The sequence below is a fragment of the Phalangium opilio genome, unplaced genomic scaffold, assembly GCF_054372755.1.
Source record: "Phalangium opilio isolate 3A_F unplaced genomic scaffold, DU_Popi_V2 ptg000041l_1, whole genome shotgun sequence".
NCBI classification, from domain to species: Eukaryota; Metazoa; Arthropoda; class Arachnida; order Opiliones; family Phalangiidae; genus Phalangium; species Phalangium opilio.
This window is the reverse complement of record NW_028324165.1, coordinates 3,933,137-3,953,581: the sequence shown is the minus strand read 5'-3', so window position 1 is coordinate 3,953,581 and position 20,445 is coordinate 3,933,137. Positions and strand designations below refer to the sequence as shown.

General features: G+C 37.5%; 2 protein-coding genes across 5 annotated transcripts; both read right to left on the bottom strand.

Annotated features, from left to right (window-relative positions):
* Nucleotides 1-1,629: 1,629 nt before the first annotated feature.
* LOC149679442 (uncharacterized) lies at nucleotides 1,630-3,755 on the bottom strand. The gene is made up of 4 exons (XM_089835662.1): nucleotides 3,622-3,755; nucleotides 3,442-3,558; nucleotides 2,857-3,377; nucleotides 1,630-2,585 (listed from the first exon to the last, which is right to left on the bottom strand). Exons 3-4 carry the CDS (start codon nucleotides 2,903-2,905, stop codon nucleotides 1,630-1,632), a joined length of 1,005 nt encoding a protein of 334 aa, XP_089691788.1. The 5' UTR covers nucleotides 2,906-3,377; nucleotides 3,442-3,558; nucleotides 3,622-3,755.
* Nucleotides 3,756-11,673: 7,918 nt separating this feature from the next.
* LOC149679441 (E3 ubiquitin-protein ligase UHRF1-like) lies at nucleotides 11,674-20,435 on the bottom strand. Of its 4 annotated transcripts, none has more exons than XM_089835210.1 (7): nucleotides 18,910-20,435; nucleotides 18,011-18,841; nucleotides 15,592-15,698; nucleotides 13,668-13,830; nucleotides 13,448-13,588; nucleotides 13,125-13,355; nucleotides 11,674-11,957 (listed from the first exon to the last, which is right to left on the bottom strand). In XM_089835210.1, exons 2-7 carry the CDS (start codon nucleotides 18,347-18,349, stop codon nucleotides 11,727-11,729), a joined length of 1,212 nt encoding a protein of 403 aa, XP_089691336.1. In that variant the 5' UTR covers nucleotides 18,350-18,841; nucleotides 18,910-20,435; the 3' UTR covers nucleotides 11,674-11,726. The 4 variants fall into 4 exon arrangements, with proteins under 4 accessions (XP_089691336.1, XP_089691338.1, XP_089691339.1 ...); XM_089835212.1 differs by having other exon boundaries at nucleotides 18,011-19,756; nucleotides 19,889-20,435; XM_089835213.1 differs by lacking the exon at nucleotides 18,910-20,435 and adding an exon at nucleotides 17,284-17,359 and having other exon boundaries at nucleotides 18,011-18,155.
* Between the last annotated feature and the right edge of the window lie 10 nt (nucleotides 20,436-20,445).

Genomic DNA, 20,445 nt, shown 5'->3' with positions numbered 1-20,445 from the left:
ACAGGAGGCAGTGATAATCTCTCTTTGTACGAGAGGTTTATCTTTAATATTTAAATAAATATAATTATTTTTAATTATTTTAATCTTCAATAATTAACATTAATAATAGTTAAATCGTTTAAAATAAAGTTTACCTATTAATCATCTCAAACTTTGCTAATATTGACGTTTAAAGTGAAGGGTACCCCTCTTGCCCGCTTTCTTCAAATTTTGGGGTATATATACGATTCGATCCCATTATAATAGTAAGGAAAAAGCGCAATTGCGAAAACCTTTGGTGGCCGATCCCACCTTAGGGAGGCTAGACGTTTCTCGTAACCCTAGCTGATCGCCGCGTATATCCTAAAACCAAACGATGATTATGGAGTAGAAGCCAATGATACAGATTGGTGTCTATGTGGAATAGACGGAAGACCAGTGGATGGTGGTATTAGAAGCCAGTGTAAGTGCAGACTGGTGTCAATGTGGGATTGACAAAGAACAGAAGATGATGGTGTTGGAAGCCAGAAAAGTACCAGACTGGTGTTCATGTGGGATTGACAAAGATCAGAAGATGGTGGTGTGAGAACTCAAGTAGAGGAGCCATTTCCGTGACTGTGAAAGCAGTTCGGAAATGGCGAACACGTTTGCTCCGTTACGCAAACTGCGAACGCGGTCACGTGGGTATAACAACGGACAGACAGACACACACACAGACAGACAGACAGACAGACAGACACGGCCGTTACAGAACCTCTCCTGGACTACGTCACACGGAGAGGTAAAAAGTGTAGGTCGCCGCATGCCTTTATTACGCGAACTTCAAAATCCACGTTTTAGCCCCACTAGCAGACGACAATGTTTGTTATGATTACAAGTATTAATAGAGGTAGAGCTTATAATAGGTAAGAATAAGGTATATATTAATCCTTGTATTTATTCCTAAGCTTCCGGTAGCATCCCTTGCGCGATTTGAATAAAGTTTCCCTTTTGTGCCACCAGGAAGACTTGTCTCCCGAGTTTTACCTAGACAATGCCTGTGGCTAATTTTCCGCCGATTCACGTTTACGGGTAGTTTGATATGCTTATGTCATGATATATATCAAAGTCCTGACTGACTGACAGACTGACTGATAATCATCGCCCAGCCCAAACCGCTGGCCCCAGAAGGCTGAAAATTTGGAGGAACGTTACTCGTAAGTAGTAGGCGCGTACTAAGAAAGATTTTTCCAATCCGCCACCATCTTAATAAATGACGCCCAGAAATGTAGCAAATCTTCTCTTTGTAAGAAAGTCCGCGCGTTTCAACCGATTTCACGAATATTTAGTACACTGGATTCCTTTAACCTATAGACGGGCTGAATGGTCTTTCGGGATCGAATTGTTGCCATCATTTTAAATGGCGGCCAGATTTTAAAAAACCCTTCTTTATAGTATGTCTGCGTGTAAATAATAAAAAATGGCCCGACGAGCTGATGGGCGACGCCGAGTGCCTTCGCTCCAAGGATGCTACAAAAATATTAGTCGAATCAGTAAAATGTACCCATACTTGATGAAGTTCTTACTACACTCAAGCGATGCCGCGGGTAACAGCTAGTCTCCTATAATTTCCTGTAAATCAATTGTAAATCTCCTATTTTCCTATAACTATTACAAGGTTAGACGATCTGGGCTGGCACCTAGGAAACTGAACTGTGGGTTTACAACCAAACCTACTGATGTGTTTTGTTGAGTTTGGATTTTTTCTAGAAATAATGCAAACGCTTCTGATTCATGCCTTATCCCATGATCTAATGATTTGGCCTTAACAAATGATCTCTTTTGCAAAAAGGTTTTCACCGCATCCGTAGTTGCTCTCATTTTTGCGAATGTGCCAAACATAGACGCCGTTAGTCTGTGACTTCTTTGTTTATGCCAATAAAGAGACTTGCTTTGCAAGCGAGTTTTAATCTCAATGTATTTAGCAACAGCCAAATCAACTTCTATACTCTTTAAAACCTTGACTTCGTTTTCTGTTAAGTTGCAAACACTAGCGTTCCTTTCCCTTTCACCGGTTTTCCCAATCCACTCCCACAGTTTGTCAATTATACTTCCGTTTTGATTTATTCTTGGTTGAACTGGCACGCACCCATTTGACTTAATGGTGCCAATAACCGGTAAATTTATGTTCATTTGTTCGAAAAGTTTTACAAAATTTGTTAATTTTTCTCTTGATAATGGCTTAGCGTCGGCCGGCATAACATTGAAAGTGGAAATCTGACTTCCCAAAGTACCCTTTTTTTGCTTTGTGGGATCGTGTTTCACTATTTCTAAATCATTGAACAATAGAGGTTCGTCAGTTCTTGGTTTTTTCACATGCCACATTTGAAGGCGGGTTGTACAAACACCTCGTAGAGGTAATGTTTCTTCTCCTGCCCTTACGCAGTTCAGTAACTGATAAAGTAACGCGATAGAATGTTTACAATCACCATTGGTTCCGGCTGGGCATGAGCATGATATCCATTTGAGTCTATTGGGCTCTTCATCAATAACGAAACAACTAAATAAGTTATAAGAAGTTGGTCTTCTATCAGCATCACAAGTTGCACGGAGGTAAAGCAAGTTTCCTAAATCAGAAAATCGTGTTATATACATTATTCATAATTTTGGGGCTAAATATTTTCAGGCTAGAAGGGTTCATATCATTGGTGCTAGAAGGGTTCATATCATTGGCACAAGGTTACATGTAGAAGAAAAGTGCAGACTACTTTTTCCTCGGAGTGGCCTGGTCTCCTGTAAATGGTATGAACCCTCCTAGCCTGAAAACAATGTATATAAACAAGCATGTGTATGTATTATTTATGGTAAATTACTTCACATTTTATTTTATATACAAACCTTGAAGATTTGATTCAATGCCTAAAATCTTGTCCTCTTTATAAAGCATGAACCCTTGCTTTTGCTCACGCTTTGTTGTAGCATGAGTTTCCGCTATACCATCAGACAAGTCGGTCAGCTCTAATTTTTTACCCCAACCATTCTTGGGCGTTACTCGGCCTTGAAGTCTAAGCAAACCTAATTAAAAAACTGCATAATCAATTGACCAATTACCTTTTAGGCGTATTTATTGCCCTATCTTCTTTTGACATATTTGGATTAACCGCCATTACATCAATACATGCTTGACATAACCATTCATCTTGCATTAAATTAAGTCGTACTTCTTCCTCTAAATTTACGCATTTTGGATGATACCATTCCAAGCACGTCCCACATTGTAACATCTTTTGCGTAACGTCCTTTGGTTGCTTACATATACAGAATAAGCGCCTCGAAGATTCTTCAGCGAAACACGTTGAAGCAACAAGTCCACTTCGGGCCTCACACTCTCTTCGGCGTTTCTTTTTGACATTTCTTAACTAAATTTGAGGATTAAATTTCACCGTCTTGTTTGAATGAGAAAAAATACGAGCTTTCTTTTACTTTCTCTGCTCAACCACTTCTCGAAACCATTATAGTATTCTAATGTCCATGGTCGAAACTGTGACAACTCAACTGTCAATATTGAGCCAAGGCTTAACGTGTTAACTTGCTTTTTTCCTGTTTTTAAAGGCGAAAGTTTATTTTCAGTCATTTGAAATCGTTTTTAATCGTGAAAAATACCTTAAAGCAGACATTTCAAAGATGTTTTCTCTTCTAGGACGAAATAATCACGCGTAAAACTCGTTTACCGACGATTTTTGCCCGCTAACTCGTAAAAACAAGCAGAAATGTAAAAAATTATTTCTTTCCGTTTTTGGCGCCCTCTGATTGGCTATGGTCAGTTAATAGTTCGAAAATTCGCCACTAGCCTAGTGGCGCTGATCAGGAATAAGGCTAATTGCACTTTACAACTCCAGAAACACTTGAATAAAAATTGAAGTGAAAGGCCAGTACCAAATTTTCTTATAATTCGGTTAATTTTTATCGCTTATAGATTTGAGAAACTCTCCAGTAAAAGGCTGGTTTTTTTACTTAACCTTAATGAATAGACCTTGAATATTTATAATATTCATATGCAAATTATCAATTATAAAGCTTCAATTGCGGCCGATTGTAATAAACTATAGATTAAACCAAAAAGGAATTTACTATAAGAAGACATAAGTAGCGAGATTTTAGGCTTTTACTCTTACGCCGGTGTTAGTGGACAAGTAAGCCCCACCCCTTTCATGTCCGTCATTACTCTATCCTTTCCCATTGGATCCCGTGGGGATAGGTCATACAGACGCGAATGACTTATTCCGACTAGAGGAAAAAAAAACTCGAGCAAAGTAAACAGAAAATGGAGGCTGCCAGCGGTGCTTAAACGGTACGTGAAAGGTTTTTAATTACCATTAAAAAGTTAGTTAAAGGTTTCGAACCTAACTTGATGGATTTTGAATACGCGTCTCTATATGTAAAGCGTTCGTTCTATCAGGGAGGAGAGACTTGAGAGGTAGAGTTAAAGAAAGTGAATAGGCGCGTTCGTTCGCTTCGTGGCTAAACCCGTCTCTCTCTGGCGCTGACTCGGGGTCTCATCGCGGTGTCCGCGCGCATGCGTCAAATTTAAAAACCGGCTTTGAACTAGAAGGGGAAGTTCGTGTTTGAATTTCTGCCATGGTTAACTATAAGAAGTGTTGTTTTTTAATTGTTCAAGTAACCCTAAGTATTTAACAAGACCCGACATGGTAAATATCGTTTTCAAACCATTTCTCAAACCAAAAACAAAGCTCGAAATTTATTGAAAGTGAATAGAAGCTAGTGGAAGCTAATATCCATCTTTTACATTTTTCTATCTGGGTTTTTGGCTTTGGAAACGCGTGGAAGGATATTCCTTTCATATATTTTTAAGCGAATACCTTGAATCATTCCTACAACCGTTACAAAAACAATTTGGCATTTTTATTAAGCCTCGGTTTCCTCCCAACAGACGTTGATTGTTGGTTGAACAGAGTGAGTGGGGCAGCAGTCGATGGAAGCGGAAGCTGGCGGCAGAGAGAATTTTTAAATTCTCTCTGCTGGCGGTAGTAAACGACGTCACTCGCGCCTGCGCATTAGCTAAAATTGTGGAACGGAGATAAAAATTAGAGAGTAGGGGTGACCCTATAAACCCAAAAATTTTACCCCCCTTCCTTCCACGAGGCCTGGTCGTACAAAATATCTCAGTACGACCCCAAAACTAAATCAGGCGGGCTTTTTAACAATTACGTCAACTGCTTTCTGAAGCTAAAACAGGAGAGTAGCGGCTGGCCTTCTGACGTAGTAACCCAAGCGCAGAAAGACCAATACGTAGCCGAGTACTACGAAAAGGAAGGCTGTATCGAGAAGAACGCTGGCAAGCGTACCATCGCCTTATAGAAGATAATGCCTAGTTCTGTGCACCATCTGTGTGTAACAACATATTTTTGGAATCAATTGCTTTGCCACCGACCAAAGCGAAAATAATATTTTACATCTTCTGTAATTCCATAAATATGCATGGGAAACAAGATGCGCGGCCACTGTTAAGGCGTGGACCGGGTTTTACGTACTCCCCTCTTTTTTTTCTCAACCTGTCAATATTTGATTGATTGTGTAGGCTTATAGTTTTGTAAGCTTATAACAAAGGATGCTTCTGTAGGATTAAATTTATAAAGACTATGATATAAAGTAAAAAGTTATTTATTTTCTTTTAAAAGTATAGGTTCTAACAATAAGGATATTTTTTCAATTTTCATTTTAAATTGCATTTGATTAACCTATAGTAATTTCTTCTATCTTCGTAAGGAAGATGATAAATTTTAATATTATTTGTAAATCTTACGTAAGTCGTTAAGTTTTTCTTTGATATACAAAGCGTTTAGTTGTTTTCTAACGTAAAGATCCAAGACTAATCTTTCGAGATCTGTAGTTTTAACTTTAAAGGTATGATAAATTTCTTCCTGGTTTTCTTGGGGTTTTTCAGGTGTTTTTTCTTCGGTCTTTATTTTGTTATTTATTGACTTGGTGTACGTCTCTGTTTCATCTATGCTAAAGGGTATGTTTTTTGTGTGCCTACCTCTGATAAAGTTGCACTTAGGGAAATGTTTCAAATGTTCTTCGTAAGGACTATCGGTGGGTTTCCAGGCTAATAAAATGCCGTTGCATTCGAAGCACTGTACTAGATCATCGGTATGTAACGAATAAAACCCCGCTGTACTTAAAGCTTTTTTATAGTTTCCATCTTGTGGCCAGGAGTAAAAAGTATGATATCTCTGCAGCTCCGAGTTCATGATGATGAATGAATATGATGATAGAAATATTCGATTTATTTATCACCAATAGTTCCTACCCCTCTCTTTTACCCCCCTCCATTACTTTAGTTTCCATCTTGTGGCCAGGAGTAAAAAGTATGATATCTCTGCAGCTCCGAGTTCATGATGATGAATGAATATGATGATAGAAATATTCGATTTATTTATCACCAATAGTTCCTACCCCTCTCTTTTACCCCCCTCCATTACTTTATATATGAAATAAAAGAAAACAGTATTAAAAAGGTGACACATTTATTTTTTAAAAATACAAAAGAGATTACAAAGAGTATTTCTTAACAAAAGGATTAAGTTATTCTTTACGGGCGCGTTGCAACATGTTTGTAAGATGACGTCATTCTTCAAACAATCTCGTCCAAACTCTGAAACCAGAGATTAAGGAATTCCAGCATTCCCAAGATCAATAAAATAAATAGTACAATAATTAGTTTTTAGGGGGTTGATCTCCAAGATCTGGCGTATTCTTGTCAACCTTTGTGTACTTGCCTCCATAACAACTCAAAACATACAATGGGGATGGGGAGAACGTAGCAACCTCCCGCACCTAATGGTAACGGACCCTTCAGCGTGTCAGAGTGAGTTATTTTTACAATCATGCCGTTAACATCTTTGTTGATCTCCTTCCCCCCTCCCACCCCCCTTGGGTGGAGTATATACCGTTAAGAAATGTATCCTAAATTCTTAATCGGTGCTAAATTAAAAGTTTTTTGGGTGAAACATAGAGTAATTTTGATAAATTTAGCTAAAATTTATGGAAACGTTTTTAACAATTTGAAATGTTTTTCAAATGACGCTTTTCGTGTCGGTAGAATGTATGCTAAACGACTGATTTCGTTTCGGTGGTCTATTCATTTTCCCATGTATTCCTATGGGATTTTAGGAATTTTAAATGCTCAATTTCGTTTCGAAAAAATGTAACGTAGTTGATCAAAAACGTTTCGATTGTTTTTTACTTCTAACACGAAATGCGTTGTGAATGATGCTTCTTTCAATACCGTTTTATGTTTTCCACAAATTTTTGATTACGAGGTTGACAATTTTGATAAATATAGTACGTATTAGGTTAATGCTTCGGTTTAATGATATGTTGTATCTCTGCTAACGCTACATAAACATAACTTGTTGAGACTTGTCCGGATAATGCCCTCAGGGCAACCACCTGGAATCAATTAAATGTTTGGTGGTAGGATGGGCCACCAATTAACAAAGCAATAAATCACTCTAAATACAAATTCCATTCATAGCTATACAAATGGTACGACCCCCCACCCCCAAAGCCCTTAAGATACGTCTGAACGTGTTTACTTACAAATAAAAAAAACAGATGGGGATAAAAGTTTACCCTCGCTCCCCTTGTAATGTCATAAAACCTAGTGGGTGTTCCAATTAAAGAAAGGACAAAATAAATCCCATTGATAACAATACAACCGGTTCGACCACGCGCCCAAAAGCCATTACAACACGTCTGAACGTGTTTGCCTATAAGTAAAAAAAACAGATTGGGATAAATTATTTTGTTATGAACCATGTTCGACCCCCTCCTCCCCCTTAATGTCATATAACATACACCTGGGTGGCCAAAAGGGGATTTTGTAAACTATAGAGAGTCATTTCACTTCCGAACTCTGGAGAGAAAGGTTGGTGACAAGGCTAGTAAGAAATCACGTGTTTCCTCCGATGCACCTTACGTAATATGTAATTCTTGTTTTGGTAAAAATGTCCCTTAAAATGTGTGCTAAATAGAAAACACAAGAGACAGTCTAGCCATATTCGTGTACACTTTACTCGGAAATATTAAGATCGGTAAAAGTTTTAGCATAATAAGTAATATTCCGGTATATTTCATTCATCTGACCACATCTCTTTCGGTATGGCCGAAAATGTTCATGAAAACCTCAAAAAACTAGGGTATGCCCCCATGCCCCGTACGGGTCATCTACATTGCCCTCATTGTGCTGGGACTTTAAAAGACGTGCCTGACTGCGGCCAATTAAATTATTTCTGCACATCACGTGACTGTGCGCACTTCAGACGTTGTGTTTTAGTTCAATCTAAAAACCTTATCCGTATGTCGACCCATAAAGAGCGAAGACATCTTCTTGACGAGCGAAACTTTTGTACTCTGTGCGGTGAGTTTAAATACCGGATTAAGGACTTGTGCCCGTGTTACAAATGGACAGATGATTCACCAGAGATTTAAATCAGGTACGGCAGTGACTTTCGAGATGAAATAGAATTGTGGAAGCATCATAGTTCAACTTTTGCTTCATAAAAAAAGGGTATGTTTCACTTTGCATCATAACAATGTTTGTATTTTAGTCGATATTCATGTGTACTTTAGTATTATTCGTATGAAGTTCAGTATTAATTTCTAATAAGCCACTTGTGCATGGTAAAATTGGTGTTTTTTTTAGGTAGTATTATATAAATGCCAGTATTTTAATCAATATTCATGGGTATTTTAGTAGTAGTAGTCAGCTATAACCTTTGCATGTATTTTATATAAATCACGTGTAATTTAGTATTGTTTGTATTAAGTTCAGCATTAGTATATAATAAGACACTTGTGCATGGTAAAATTGGGGTTTTTTAAGGTAGTATTATATAAATGCCAGTATTTTATTCAATATTCATGTGTATTTTAGTAGTAATCAGCTATAACTTTTGCATGTATTTTATATAAATCACGTATAATTTAGTATTATTCGTATGAAATTCAGTATTAGTTTCTAATAAGCCACTTGTGCAGGGTAAAATTGGTGTTTTTTTTAAGGTAGTATTATATAAATGCCAGTATTTTATTCAATATTCATGGGTATTTTAGTAGTAGTAGTCAGCTATAACCTTTGCATGTATTTTATATAATTCACGTTTGGTGTTTTTTAAGGTAGTATTATATAAATGCCAGTATTTTATTTAATATTCATGTGTATTTTTGTAGTAATCAGCTATAACTTTTGCATGTAGTTTATATAAATCACGTTTGGTGTTTTTAAGGTAGTATTATATAAATGCCAGTATTTTATTCAATATTCATGTGTATTTTTGTAGTAATCAGCTATAACTTTTGCATGTAGTTTATATAAATCCCTTGTAGTCTAGTATTATTCGCATGAAATTCAGTATTAGTTTCTAATAAACCACTTGTGCAGGGTAAAATTGGTGTTTTTTTAGGTTGTTTTATATAAATGCTAGTATTTTAATCAATATTCATGGGTATTTTAGTAGTAGTCAGCATAACCTTTGCATGTATTTTATATAAATCCCTTGTAGTTTAGTATTATTCGTATGAAGTTCAGCATTAGTTTATAATAAGGCACTTGTGCAGGGTAAAATTGATGTTTTTTTAGGTTGTTTTATATAAATGCTCGTATTTTAATCAATATTCATGGGTATTTTAGTAGTATTCGAATGAAAAAACTGTAGTAATATTTCTATGAAAAATCAGTATTAGTTTCTAATAAGCCACTTGTGCATGGTAAAATTGGTGTTTTTTTAGGTTGTTTTATATAAATGCTCTTATTTTAATTAATATTCATGGGTATTTTAGTAGTAGTCAGCATATCCTTTGCATGTATTTTATATAAATTCCTTGTAGTTTTGTATTATTCGTATGAAATTCAGTATTAATTTCTAATAAGCCACTTGTGCATGGTAAAATTTGTGTTTTTTTAGGTAGTATTATATAAATGATCGTATTTTAATCAATATTCATGGGTATTTTAGTAGTATTCGAATGAAAAAAAACTGTAGTAATATTTCTATGAAAAATCAGATTTTCGTGCTCATTAAATGATGTTCTAAACCTAATACAAACTCTAATTCTTCCGCCTATACAACTAAAATAACCTAGCATAAGCCTACCAGGATCTAACATAGAATAACTTAGCATAAGACTATATTTTTCAGCATTTACCAAGAATAAACCTAGCAAAAGCCTATGCTTCAAGAATAACTATAGCATAAGCCTAAGATTTAGACACCTGACGTCATTAAAACGCGTCTGGTCGTATTTACCTATAAATATAAAGCCGATGGGGATAAATTCCATTCGTTACGCTTTAGCCACGCCCCCTTTTAAGGTCCTAAACCACCTTGTATGTAGCCAATAAAGGACAATAAAAAAAGACAATCATCAGTCAATATACCCTCAGGCTAAATATCAACCCGTACTCTGAAGAAAACTGCGCAAATGCACTCGTTAGACTATGGGCATGAATGTTATGCCGTTTTCGGGGTGATACGAGCCAAGCCTAGTTTAGACAAAAAAAATGGAACCATTGTTAGCATCTCGGAAGACGTTTTGAAGGAATTTATGGAGGAGTGGACGGGGATCTCTTCACGTTGGAAACTGGCGACTTGGGTAATTATCGTTACTTAAACTTGAAAATAAAAGTAACCGTTATGGAGGGGAATATAGTATTCAACGAGGGTAGCGTCTTCACTCTAACAAAGGCCGAGACAGGGAAACAGAACGAGAAATTTAGTTTTATGAAATTTCACTACAACCCTTTGAATGATCAAGTTATAAAATGCATGTACGAAGCTATTGTAAAACGCCTAGGATCTACCATAGAATAACCTAGCATAAGAGTATATTTTTGCAGCATTTACCAAAGAATCTAATACAGCATAAGCCTGCCAGGATCTACCATATAATAAGTCTATCTTTTTCATGATCTAATATAGCATAAGCCTATCTTTCACGATTACCATAGAATAAGCCTATCATAAACCTATATTTCAAGATCTATAATTGCATAAACCACCCAGGATCTAACATAGAATAAGCCTAGCATAAGCCTATCTTTCAAGATATTCCATAGAATAACCTAGCATAAGCCTATCTTTCAGGATCTACAATAGCATAAGCCTACTATAGCATAAGCCTATCCCTACAGGTACCAGCCACGTGACGTCATCAAAAATTAGCCGTGACGTCATCAAGAAAACCACCACCAGGTGGCGCAACAATGAACAACATGTACCACCAAGGACGCTAAAATATGCCCCCAAAACAACCACAACCAAGGACGCTAAAATATGCCCCCAAAACATCCACAGCCAAGGACGCAACAATTCAAATTTCCCGCCAAAACCATAACGTGACGTCATCAATTCCCCCCCCACCAATCCCCCCAACGCAATGGGTGACTCTATAAACCCAAAATATTTAACCCCCCCCCTGAAAGGGGGGAAGGAAGGGGGGTAAAATTTTTGGGTTTATAGGGTCACCCCTACTCTCTAAAATTCCTACTTTCTTTCCCATTTGCCATTTGTATGACGGTTTTTTTAGCATTAGATCATCACTCCCTCTCAAGTCTCTCCTCAGTCTAGCCACAGTGGAGCAATATGCTACGAGACGTAAATGCATTAAAATAAACTTAATTTAACTTTAATTAAACTTTAATTTAAAGACAATTTAAAACACTACAACATTTTTTTCATCCTTTCTCAAATAAATACAGTATTTAAAATTTCTCTTAGTATTAAGTTAGGACTAGGGCGGAAATCGTTCGGAATGACAGTCCTACAAAGGGAACACTCGTATTGCTTTGATGTTAGTTGTTTTTTTATACAATTAAAACAGAAAGTGTGGCTACACTTTAAACTCACGGGATCTCTATTCATTAAAATGCCACAAATAGTGCACTGAAATTGTTCGATCACTTTTTCAAGGAATTTCTGAAATGATAACAATAAATAATATTAATTTCGCAAAACAATTCGCTGGCAAGCCTATAAGCGTGAAGGTAAATTATAAGTCTTTTAACGGGTGGGGGAATAGAGAATGGTCATTATTAGGCCTGGGCTGGTACTCAGACTTGGACTGCAACTTGTTTTCCCCCTAGAAATTCGCGGGTACTCTGGTGTCCCCAGCAAAGCTAGTAACTCTACTCGAAGAGTTCATATTTCTTTGAACTAGTCTAATTTTGTTGGGCAAGTCCATTTCTTCTTCGCGAGGAAACTAGCCAATTAGGTAAGAGCTTCTTGACGTCATGAGTTTATAGAAAGTATAGTACACGATGTTGGCGATCCAAAGGTTAATTAATTTTTAGGAAAAATGGGCAATTTCTCATATTACACAGCGCGAACAAGTTTAAACAACAATGTGTAAGTTTTCTTTTTATATTATCTATATATTTTTGGTATTGTCATTAACCTCAGCTAGTTTTGATGGAAAGGATAAACCGGGTGGCCTTAAATGAAGAGTTCAGGGGTGTGGCTTAAGATTCCTCCTACTGCGGGAATGTGCCTAATTGGCTTAGCGTGGAATTTCACCATTTTACCACTCCCTAGAGAGACAATTCTAAAGATGCTAAGAGTTGATTGGGGAAAGCTATTTTCTTAGTAAGGGTGGGCGAATACTCGTGATCGTCTATGACGAATAATTCGATCGAATATCGAGACCAATAACTGTCTCGGTATTCGTTTGAACCCATTTTTACTATTCGATAAATATTCGACAGACAATTTCGCAAAGGGCCTTGGTACATCTTTGTACCAAGGTGTGTAGTCAAATATTAATCCCTAAAAATGTACTTTCACTAAAAGCATAGTCATTTTCGAATAAATATTTTGTAAAAACTGGCTACTAACAACCTCCTTTAGCATTGATATTCGCCAAGTATTCGCGAATAATAGGCCTAATATTCGACGAGCACTCGATAAAACTATATTTTCGTTAAGCCACATTATTCGATATTCCATTAAAAATTCATTATTCATCTCTGTATTCGATTAGAAAATTTTTGGGGTATTCGATATTCGTCTCGATAGTAAAAAGTGGTATTCGCCCATGCTTATATGGGAGGCAATGAGTGATCAAATTGTAATAAAATATAAACTTACTATTTCGCCTTTCTCACAAAGCAAGTTAACCTCTTCCCAAATCCTTTTATTAACGCTATCCTTTGACATCAGGGCCACTACACTTTCGGGTATAACGTAAGGAATCGGTTTCGTTTTCTTCGGTTCGGGAGCATCAGAGTCTTGAGGAGATCTCTTCCTTTTCCGGTTCTTACTAGAAGGTTTTTCCTTACTTTCTTCGTTGGTTTCTGACGATGAAGCTTCATTTAACATCTACAGAGAAAATATTAATTAAACACTTTGCTAAAAAATTAGTACTGTTAATATTCAAACCAAAATATTTCGTTGCTTCCAAATAAATTTACCTGCATTTCTATTCCGAGATCTTGAATTCTTTTTTTTTTTCCTTCTTCAGTCCATGGGGCTGGTGTTGGATCGTCCCTTCGAAGAAGGAAGCGCCAAATTTTAAATCCGGAACGGCCTTTCTCGGACCAGTATTTGATGACCTACAATTTTAACTTCAGTTAGCTACACCTGAACACTAAATAGGTTCATAAAATACGAGTCTTTAGGTTATTTCTTCACCTTATAGATGCCATCGTAGCGATAACCTTTCTCAGGACAGTATTTTGAGTGTTTAAAACCTTTGAAACCTCTTAAAACTCTAATGGGTTTCCCGCTCCGCCAGTCTTTGGCTTCGGCTCCCTCCTTATCATTTAACGGCGTTGCGCAACTCTTGGCTAACGCTCTAGAAAAGTAAATTAAATATTTTATGGTTATTTAAATGATCGCGACTATCAACTAATGTTAACCATAAAGTGCTAATAGCGTGTAAATCTGTCATTAAATTTGAAATTAGTTTCTCAAGATAGAATATAACAAGACGGCCCAAAGGCTCGTAATAGTAGCCATATCGTACGAGTGAATAGCGCCTCTATACCCTACCCTAATGAGTGGATAACCCCTCTATACCTTACCCTAATGAGTGAATAGCGCTATCTTTTTCTATGCTTAATTGATTTACCGTGCATAAAATCAGAGTTAATAGCCCCTCTATTCCCTACTCTAAACAGGGACTAAATTATAACCGTATAAATTTACTTATGCATATTCCGGCGAATCGAAGAACAGAAAGTTTTTAGTGATAATCCCCTCGATGAGTTTACAACATAGACTTATGCCGATGCACACTTATCGCATCTTATAAATTTCTAACAAGGACTTATGCCCAGAAACTTTCGATAGAGAAAGTTTAGTTATAGTGATTACGCATTTTAGTGATTATCCCCTCGAATTACCTTTAGCAATGCTAAAATGATCAAACCCATAACGCTCATTTAACACTATGTTAGCTCTATCTAAACCCACATTTGAATTAACCGCCAAAACGTTCCAGTCAAACATAACATAGATGGCGATAGCTACCGAACGAGAACGAAACACATGAGGAGCGCGGTAGGAAACGGGGAAAATCGTTATCTATTTAATTAACACATAAATAAAAGGAAATAAATATAAAAACCCCAAACATTTAAATTCATAAGTATCCGACCCCACAGATAAAAATTCAAAAGTTTCCGACCCCAAAGATTAAGAGGTACCCCACCCCACATCACCCCGACATTTTAGAGATAAAAATAAATAATAAAAAACTCAGAGTTTCTATCAAGTCTCTATGGTTTAGTGGTTAGAATGTCTGTCTACTGCGCCAAACGACCCGGGTTCGATTCCCGGGTCTGACCTGAAACAATTAAAATTAAATCTCTAGCCGAGCCCAGTAACCCCTATGGGTGGGTTGTGGTAATATAAAGTTCCTTTTAAGCTAAAATCTGACGATAACGAAGCGACAACCCCGGCCACTACTACGGACGGCTCGGGTCAAACTAAGAGCCTATCGTATACTACGATATGGCTAAAAATAATACATTTCATATACGCAATAAAACGGTGATGTATACCGATGACTGATATCACAATTTCACTGTTTAATCGGTTCGAGGTTCATTTTATTTAAGGTGGTTAAAAAGATAAAATAAATCAGTCCAAATCAGATTCACTGGGTTTAAATAATCGATTAAAAAAAATCAACATTGATTCATTTACGTGGACCGTCATAAATTCTCGTAAAGCGACGCCTGGTGAGGCGCTGTCAAAGGCTTAGTGTAGAAGGAAGTGTAAATAGGAAGATGGACTGCAAAACCGAGTAAAGTCAATTCTCGCTTGTCGTTCTCGAACTAGCTCTTAATTAAGTCTCTAGCATTATAAAAAAAATTTGGTGTTATCTTGATGTTAACGACACTGTTATGACACGAAAAAAAGTAGCAATAATAACAGTTCACCTGTGTTTAACGCCAGCGCGAACTACAGATCTTTAAACCGGATAGTGACAACATATTTATGATGTCAAAATATGGTATGCCTAATTTATTTTCCCGTCTCGATTTTCAAATAACAAAACTAAACTCGAATGAGGCTCAGTTTCCATATTTTCTTGTCGAAAACTACTTACTTGTTATCTCCGGTTAGAACTTGATCGCAAGATTGTTCCGCCGTTCTTTTATTGCCCTCTAAACTTCGGCCTCCACTTCCGGTGTAGTAGAATCTGTCGCCTTCATCCTAAAAAGAAATGAACCTGTTCATATATCCGTGATGAAATGTTGCGCTTCTATCAAATAGGCGTTTCCCACACGCAACAACACCACATAAATGAAGTTCAAGCTGATTATTTTATTCACTAGTGGAAGTGATATCCCGTAGAAAGGACTGCATCAGCGAGATATGTGCGACTTAAATCACCAGTAGCCCTTTTGTGAACATTGCAGCACCACTCCTCACTACGCTAAAGGCAGAAGCCGATTAGGCTTTACACATGAAGTACGTAACATGTGCCTGGGGGAACTACACGATATTCTCTGAGCTCCTAGGAAAGAACCTCCCCTTACGCGGAGGGAAATAGTTCAGTAACGCGTCTCCTTCGGATCCATTCGATCCTTCCGTCTAAAGAACCGATTTACCTCGTACCTAAATTCGAGAACTACTATAGAGACTGAGTAGGGTGTCTAAAATATTCTTTAGATAAAACTATTCACAATATCAAAGATTATTTGGGAGTAAGGCGTTAAAATAATATCAATCTGGGTAGCTTTTGCTTGGACTATTTAAGACGCCGTACATCTGTTTTTTAACGAGGTATTTTTCTGCTCTCGCCGTTACGGCAAGCCCGGCCGCCGGCGGCTCGTAATGGGCCGCTCGGCCTCAGCCGCTGATATCTAGCCAAGGCTTAGTGTAGTTTTCGTGTCTAATTCTATTCGCAGAGCTATATTTATGTTGAAATTTAAAGAAAATCTTATAATATTTAGTTGTTATCAATCTGGGTAGCTTTTGCTTGGACTATTTAAGACGCCGTGCATCTGTTTTTTAACGAGGTATTTTTCTGTTCTCGCCGTTACGGCAAGCCCGGCCGCCGGCGGCTCGAGATGCGCCGCTCGGCCTCAGTCGCTGATATCTAGCCAAGGCTTAGGGTAGTTTTCGACTTTTCGTGTCTAATTTTATTCGCAGAGCTATTTTTCTGTTGAAATTTAATGAAAATCTTATAATATTTAGTTGAAGACCTAGTAAATGTCTCAAAAAATTTCGAAACTTGAGCTTTAAAACGTTAAATATTTTATAACGACTACGAACGATACCGCAAACTCGCCTTCCCGGGCTTCCCGGTTATGGCGACGGCGAGGTAGAGTCGAGGTCCCATGCAAGAAAATAGTAATATCCGTCGCCTATTGGTCTGACATTAAAGAGGTTATCTATGGTTAGGGGGCTCATGATTGGTTAAAAGCTTTTTTGTTCGTCTGCTTAGTTTTTACTTCGGGAATATCATGAAATCAATGGCCAAAGCTATGGAAAAGTGGGACTTACGTACTTTATGTGTGAAGCATAATCCGCTTTTGCTAAAGGTGGGTTTTAATAATAATAATAATCTAGGCTTTCTCTGTGGCTTGTTTACATTGCATAGAGGGGTGGTGGCTAGCCCCTATGCCACAGCCAGCCTACAGCGCCCTATACTAACTATTACCGTTAATTATTACCGTTAACCTCGGCAAGTTTTGAAGGAAAGGAGAAACCGGGTTAGACCGCGGAGGAAAACACCTTTTAACAAGCGTGGAGAGAAGAACTTGCAAACTCTACGCAGAAGGATCATTTGTACCCTGATTTCCACCTGGTGCCACAGTCCGGGCTCGAACCCGGGACCTCTTGCTGCGAGACGAAAGCGCTGGTTCTTGCTGAGGATAAAAATGGGACCGGGTAGGATAAATTTATTTCAATTTTCGCTATCATTTTTAAAATTTCCTCGCACTCGCTAGATTTTTGCCCTCAACACACGTGACGCTTTTGAAAATACATCTTTAGATAGAGCTCGGCATTTTCTATCCATTATCCACAAATTGGTGGATAACCGATTATTTATGAACTAAGTTGTGGATTATAATACGATTTAACACGTAAGTTCTGTGGATAATTTTCGAGTATGGATAAAGATAAAATAACGTGGATAATGGATAGATATTTCCGAGCTCTATCTTTAGAGAACAATGCATTAGAAGCGTAATACAATTAAGCTTCGCTTGAAATTTCTACACGGATTTTCGATCTACGCTGCACTTGAAAAATGGGCCATTATTTTGAGAGCAATCTAAATACGTTATGATCCATCAACACCATTTTAGGACTTGGCGTTGCATTTGAGGCAACACATCATGAAACGACCTTTTTAATTCTAAAGTCAGAAACCCATTTTCCCCTCTCACTGGAATTAAGCGACTCCATCAGGCGTCCTATTTTTTTCGACAAGCCAGATCTTAGCATCACTTTTTTGAATTTTTTCCAAGATAGATCGAGCGTACATCGAAAATCGAGACTCTACGAATACTAACAAGATCGTCTTCATAGCCGCCAGAAAGCACTATCGAGAATGCGCCGTCCTTTTCCCGTCCGTGTATCCCAGCAACTGGTAGGCGATGAACGCCAGATCCAGCGGCTAGATTCCTGTACTGCCAGGACATTCCTACTACTATTCCCGGTATGGGTCCAAAATGATCCATTGCCACAATCGTGCATTCTTTAGTTCTTCCGGCGCAAGCCATGCCTTTACCCCAATCACGAGTGGATGGTCCGATGGACACTCTCGGATTTTTTTTTTTTTTCACTTTTTGTCCGGGTCTGACAATTTTGCAATCTCGGCAGTAATAATCGTCCTCTGGTACCGAATCCATTTTCGGTTTCAAACACCAGAGGTGAAAGAATTTCAAACAGCGATTGCACGCGTTTCCTTATACTCTTGTAGCTTATGTTTTGTATTTGGAAATGAGTTATAAGTTTCGTTGATCTTTAAACGAAGTTGTAAGTAGCTTTTCTTTAATGTTCGTACACGACGCGATTCGATCCCTTCTTCCGTACATAAATTTTCCACTTCCCTAAATTCCCTCCAAAACGTTTCCATGTGTGATTCAATTTTTGCGGCATTTTTATTTGATTCTTCCTCATAGTTTGAAAGGCTGCAAATTAGTTTTTCATTCTCTAATGACTTTTCCGAGATTATTTTTCTCAACGCGTCATTTTCTTCTAATAAGATCGTATTTCTAGACTCTTGGTTAGCTAACTCCAATTTTAATTTCAAAATTTTCATTTAAATACGCATATTATTGAACCATATATTTTCTAAACGAACGAGTTCCAATTCCGGTTGTTCAAAAGTGCTCTCCGGTCTGTAGGCATTAATTTTCTTTTCTTCATTATCAAAATCAAAAAACGATTGCGCAGAGGTCATACCTACATTAGTGTTTGTAATTTTGATACCATTTGTTGTGGTTTGATTCGTTTCATTTTGGGAAAAGTGATTTGTTTCAGAGCTCAAAACTGTATTGGTAACAACAAAATTCATTCGTGGTAAATTTATATTCGTATAATTTTGACTCATTCTTTCGTCGTCGCTTGTGACATTATTTTCCATTTCGATTATTTCCGTGTTCGCTGAAGGGCTACTGGTTTGACACATCATTTTGACACCGCTTGAAACTTTTTCATTAGTTTTTCTCTTTCTTAAAGAGCTACGATTATGTTCCATCGTTGCTGGCTGATTTTCGCCTTCACGTCATATCGGCAGGTGATAAAATTGTTTCTTCGTATATAGTGTATTTCAATTCACTACCTAACTTAGTAGCGACGCTGCAGGTTTAAACTGATTGCGAAGTTTAAGAATAACTTCTCTTATCAGTCCTGCCAAGGGTTAAGCAAGAGCGAGCCAACGCCTTAGTGTGTTTCTATATGCCAGGTACAACCTCTTTCAACGAAGTACTGTGGATTTTTAGTATAGAACACTACAACGTTAAATTTTCGATTAATTTCCCAAAATTTAACGTAATCAATTAAATCAAACCTATTATATTATTTTTAATTTCGGAAATTAAAATTACGCGCCTTTCTTCAGCTAATAGCGATTTCCACTGACTGCTCCAAAGAGTGCTCTCAGGGTTAGGATGACGTAACTGCCCTCAGCGAGTTTTGGAGAAAATAGTTTCGTCAGTGGAACACGATCGAGAGGTCCGAGCGCGCTCTGAATAATCAAAATTGGCGCCGGAGACGAAATTGTAATAAAGTGTGTATATCTTGGCGCAAATGAGCTGAAACCAATTAATAGACTTAACATTTCAATTAATTTACAAAAAATCTATTTTGAGTAATGATCGACAACGTCTCTGATATAATTATTGGTTTAAGGACGAGGCGTAATATCTTTAAAGTAATGATAAAACCTCGTATTCTTCATCTTCAGAACTTTCAGAAGATGATTCCAGAAATATATAAGCATAAGCGAGAGCCTGTCTTGTATGAGATACCGCGTGGTCCGCCATTTTAATTTCATTACGTCATACTCGAGCACCGTCGCTCCGTCGAATTTTTCAGAGCACGAAAGAGCAGTTCTCGGGCAGTTTTTGTGGTCAGTGGAAAACGCGATTCTGGGCGCGTGTTGCACTCGTGTTCCCAGTGACGGACGAAAACGCGCCGAGAGTGCACTTAGAGTGCTCTAGTGCAGTCAGTGGAAATCGCTATAAGCTTCTTCGACAATACTTTACATTTACGTGATGAAGCTCAAAGTGCAAAATTCCTGATAATAATAGATAAGTTCAATTATAAGGTATATTTGATAAGATATGCCTGCTTAAAAATGTAGGTTGAATCCAGAGGGTCTTAGCTACATCTATGGTGAACATTAATGAATTAAATTTAGTGGGTAATTAAAATTGTGAATAAAAAAAACTGATGCTTCTACATCTACGGGAAAGCTATGAAATCAGCAATATCATGTAAC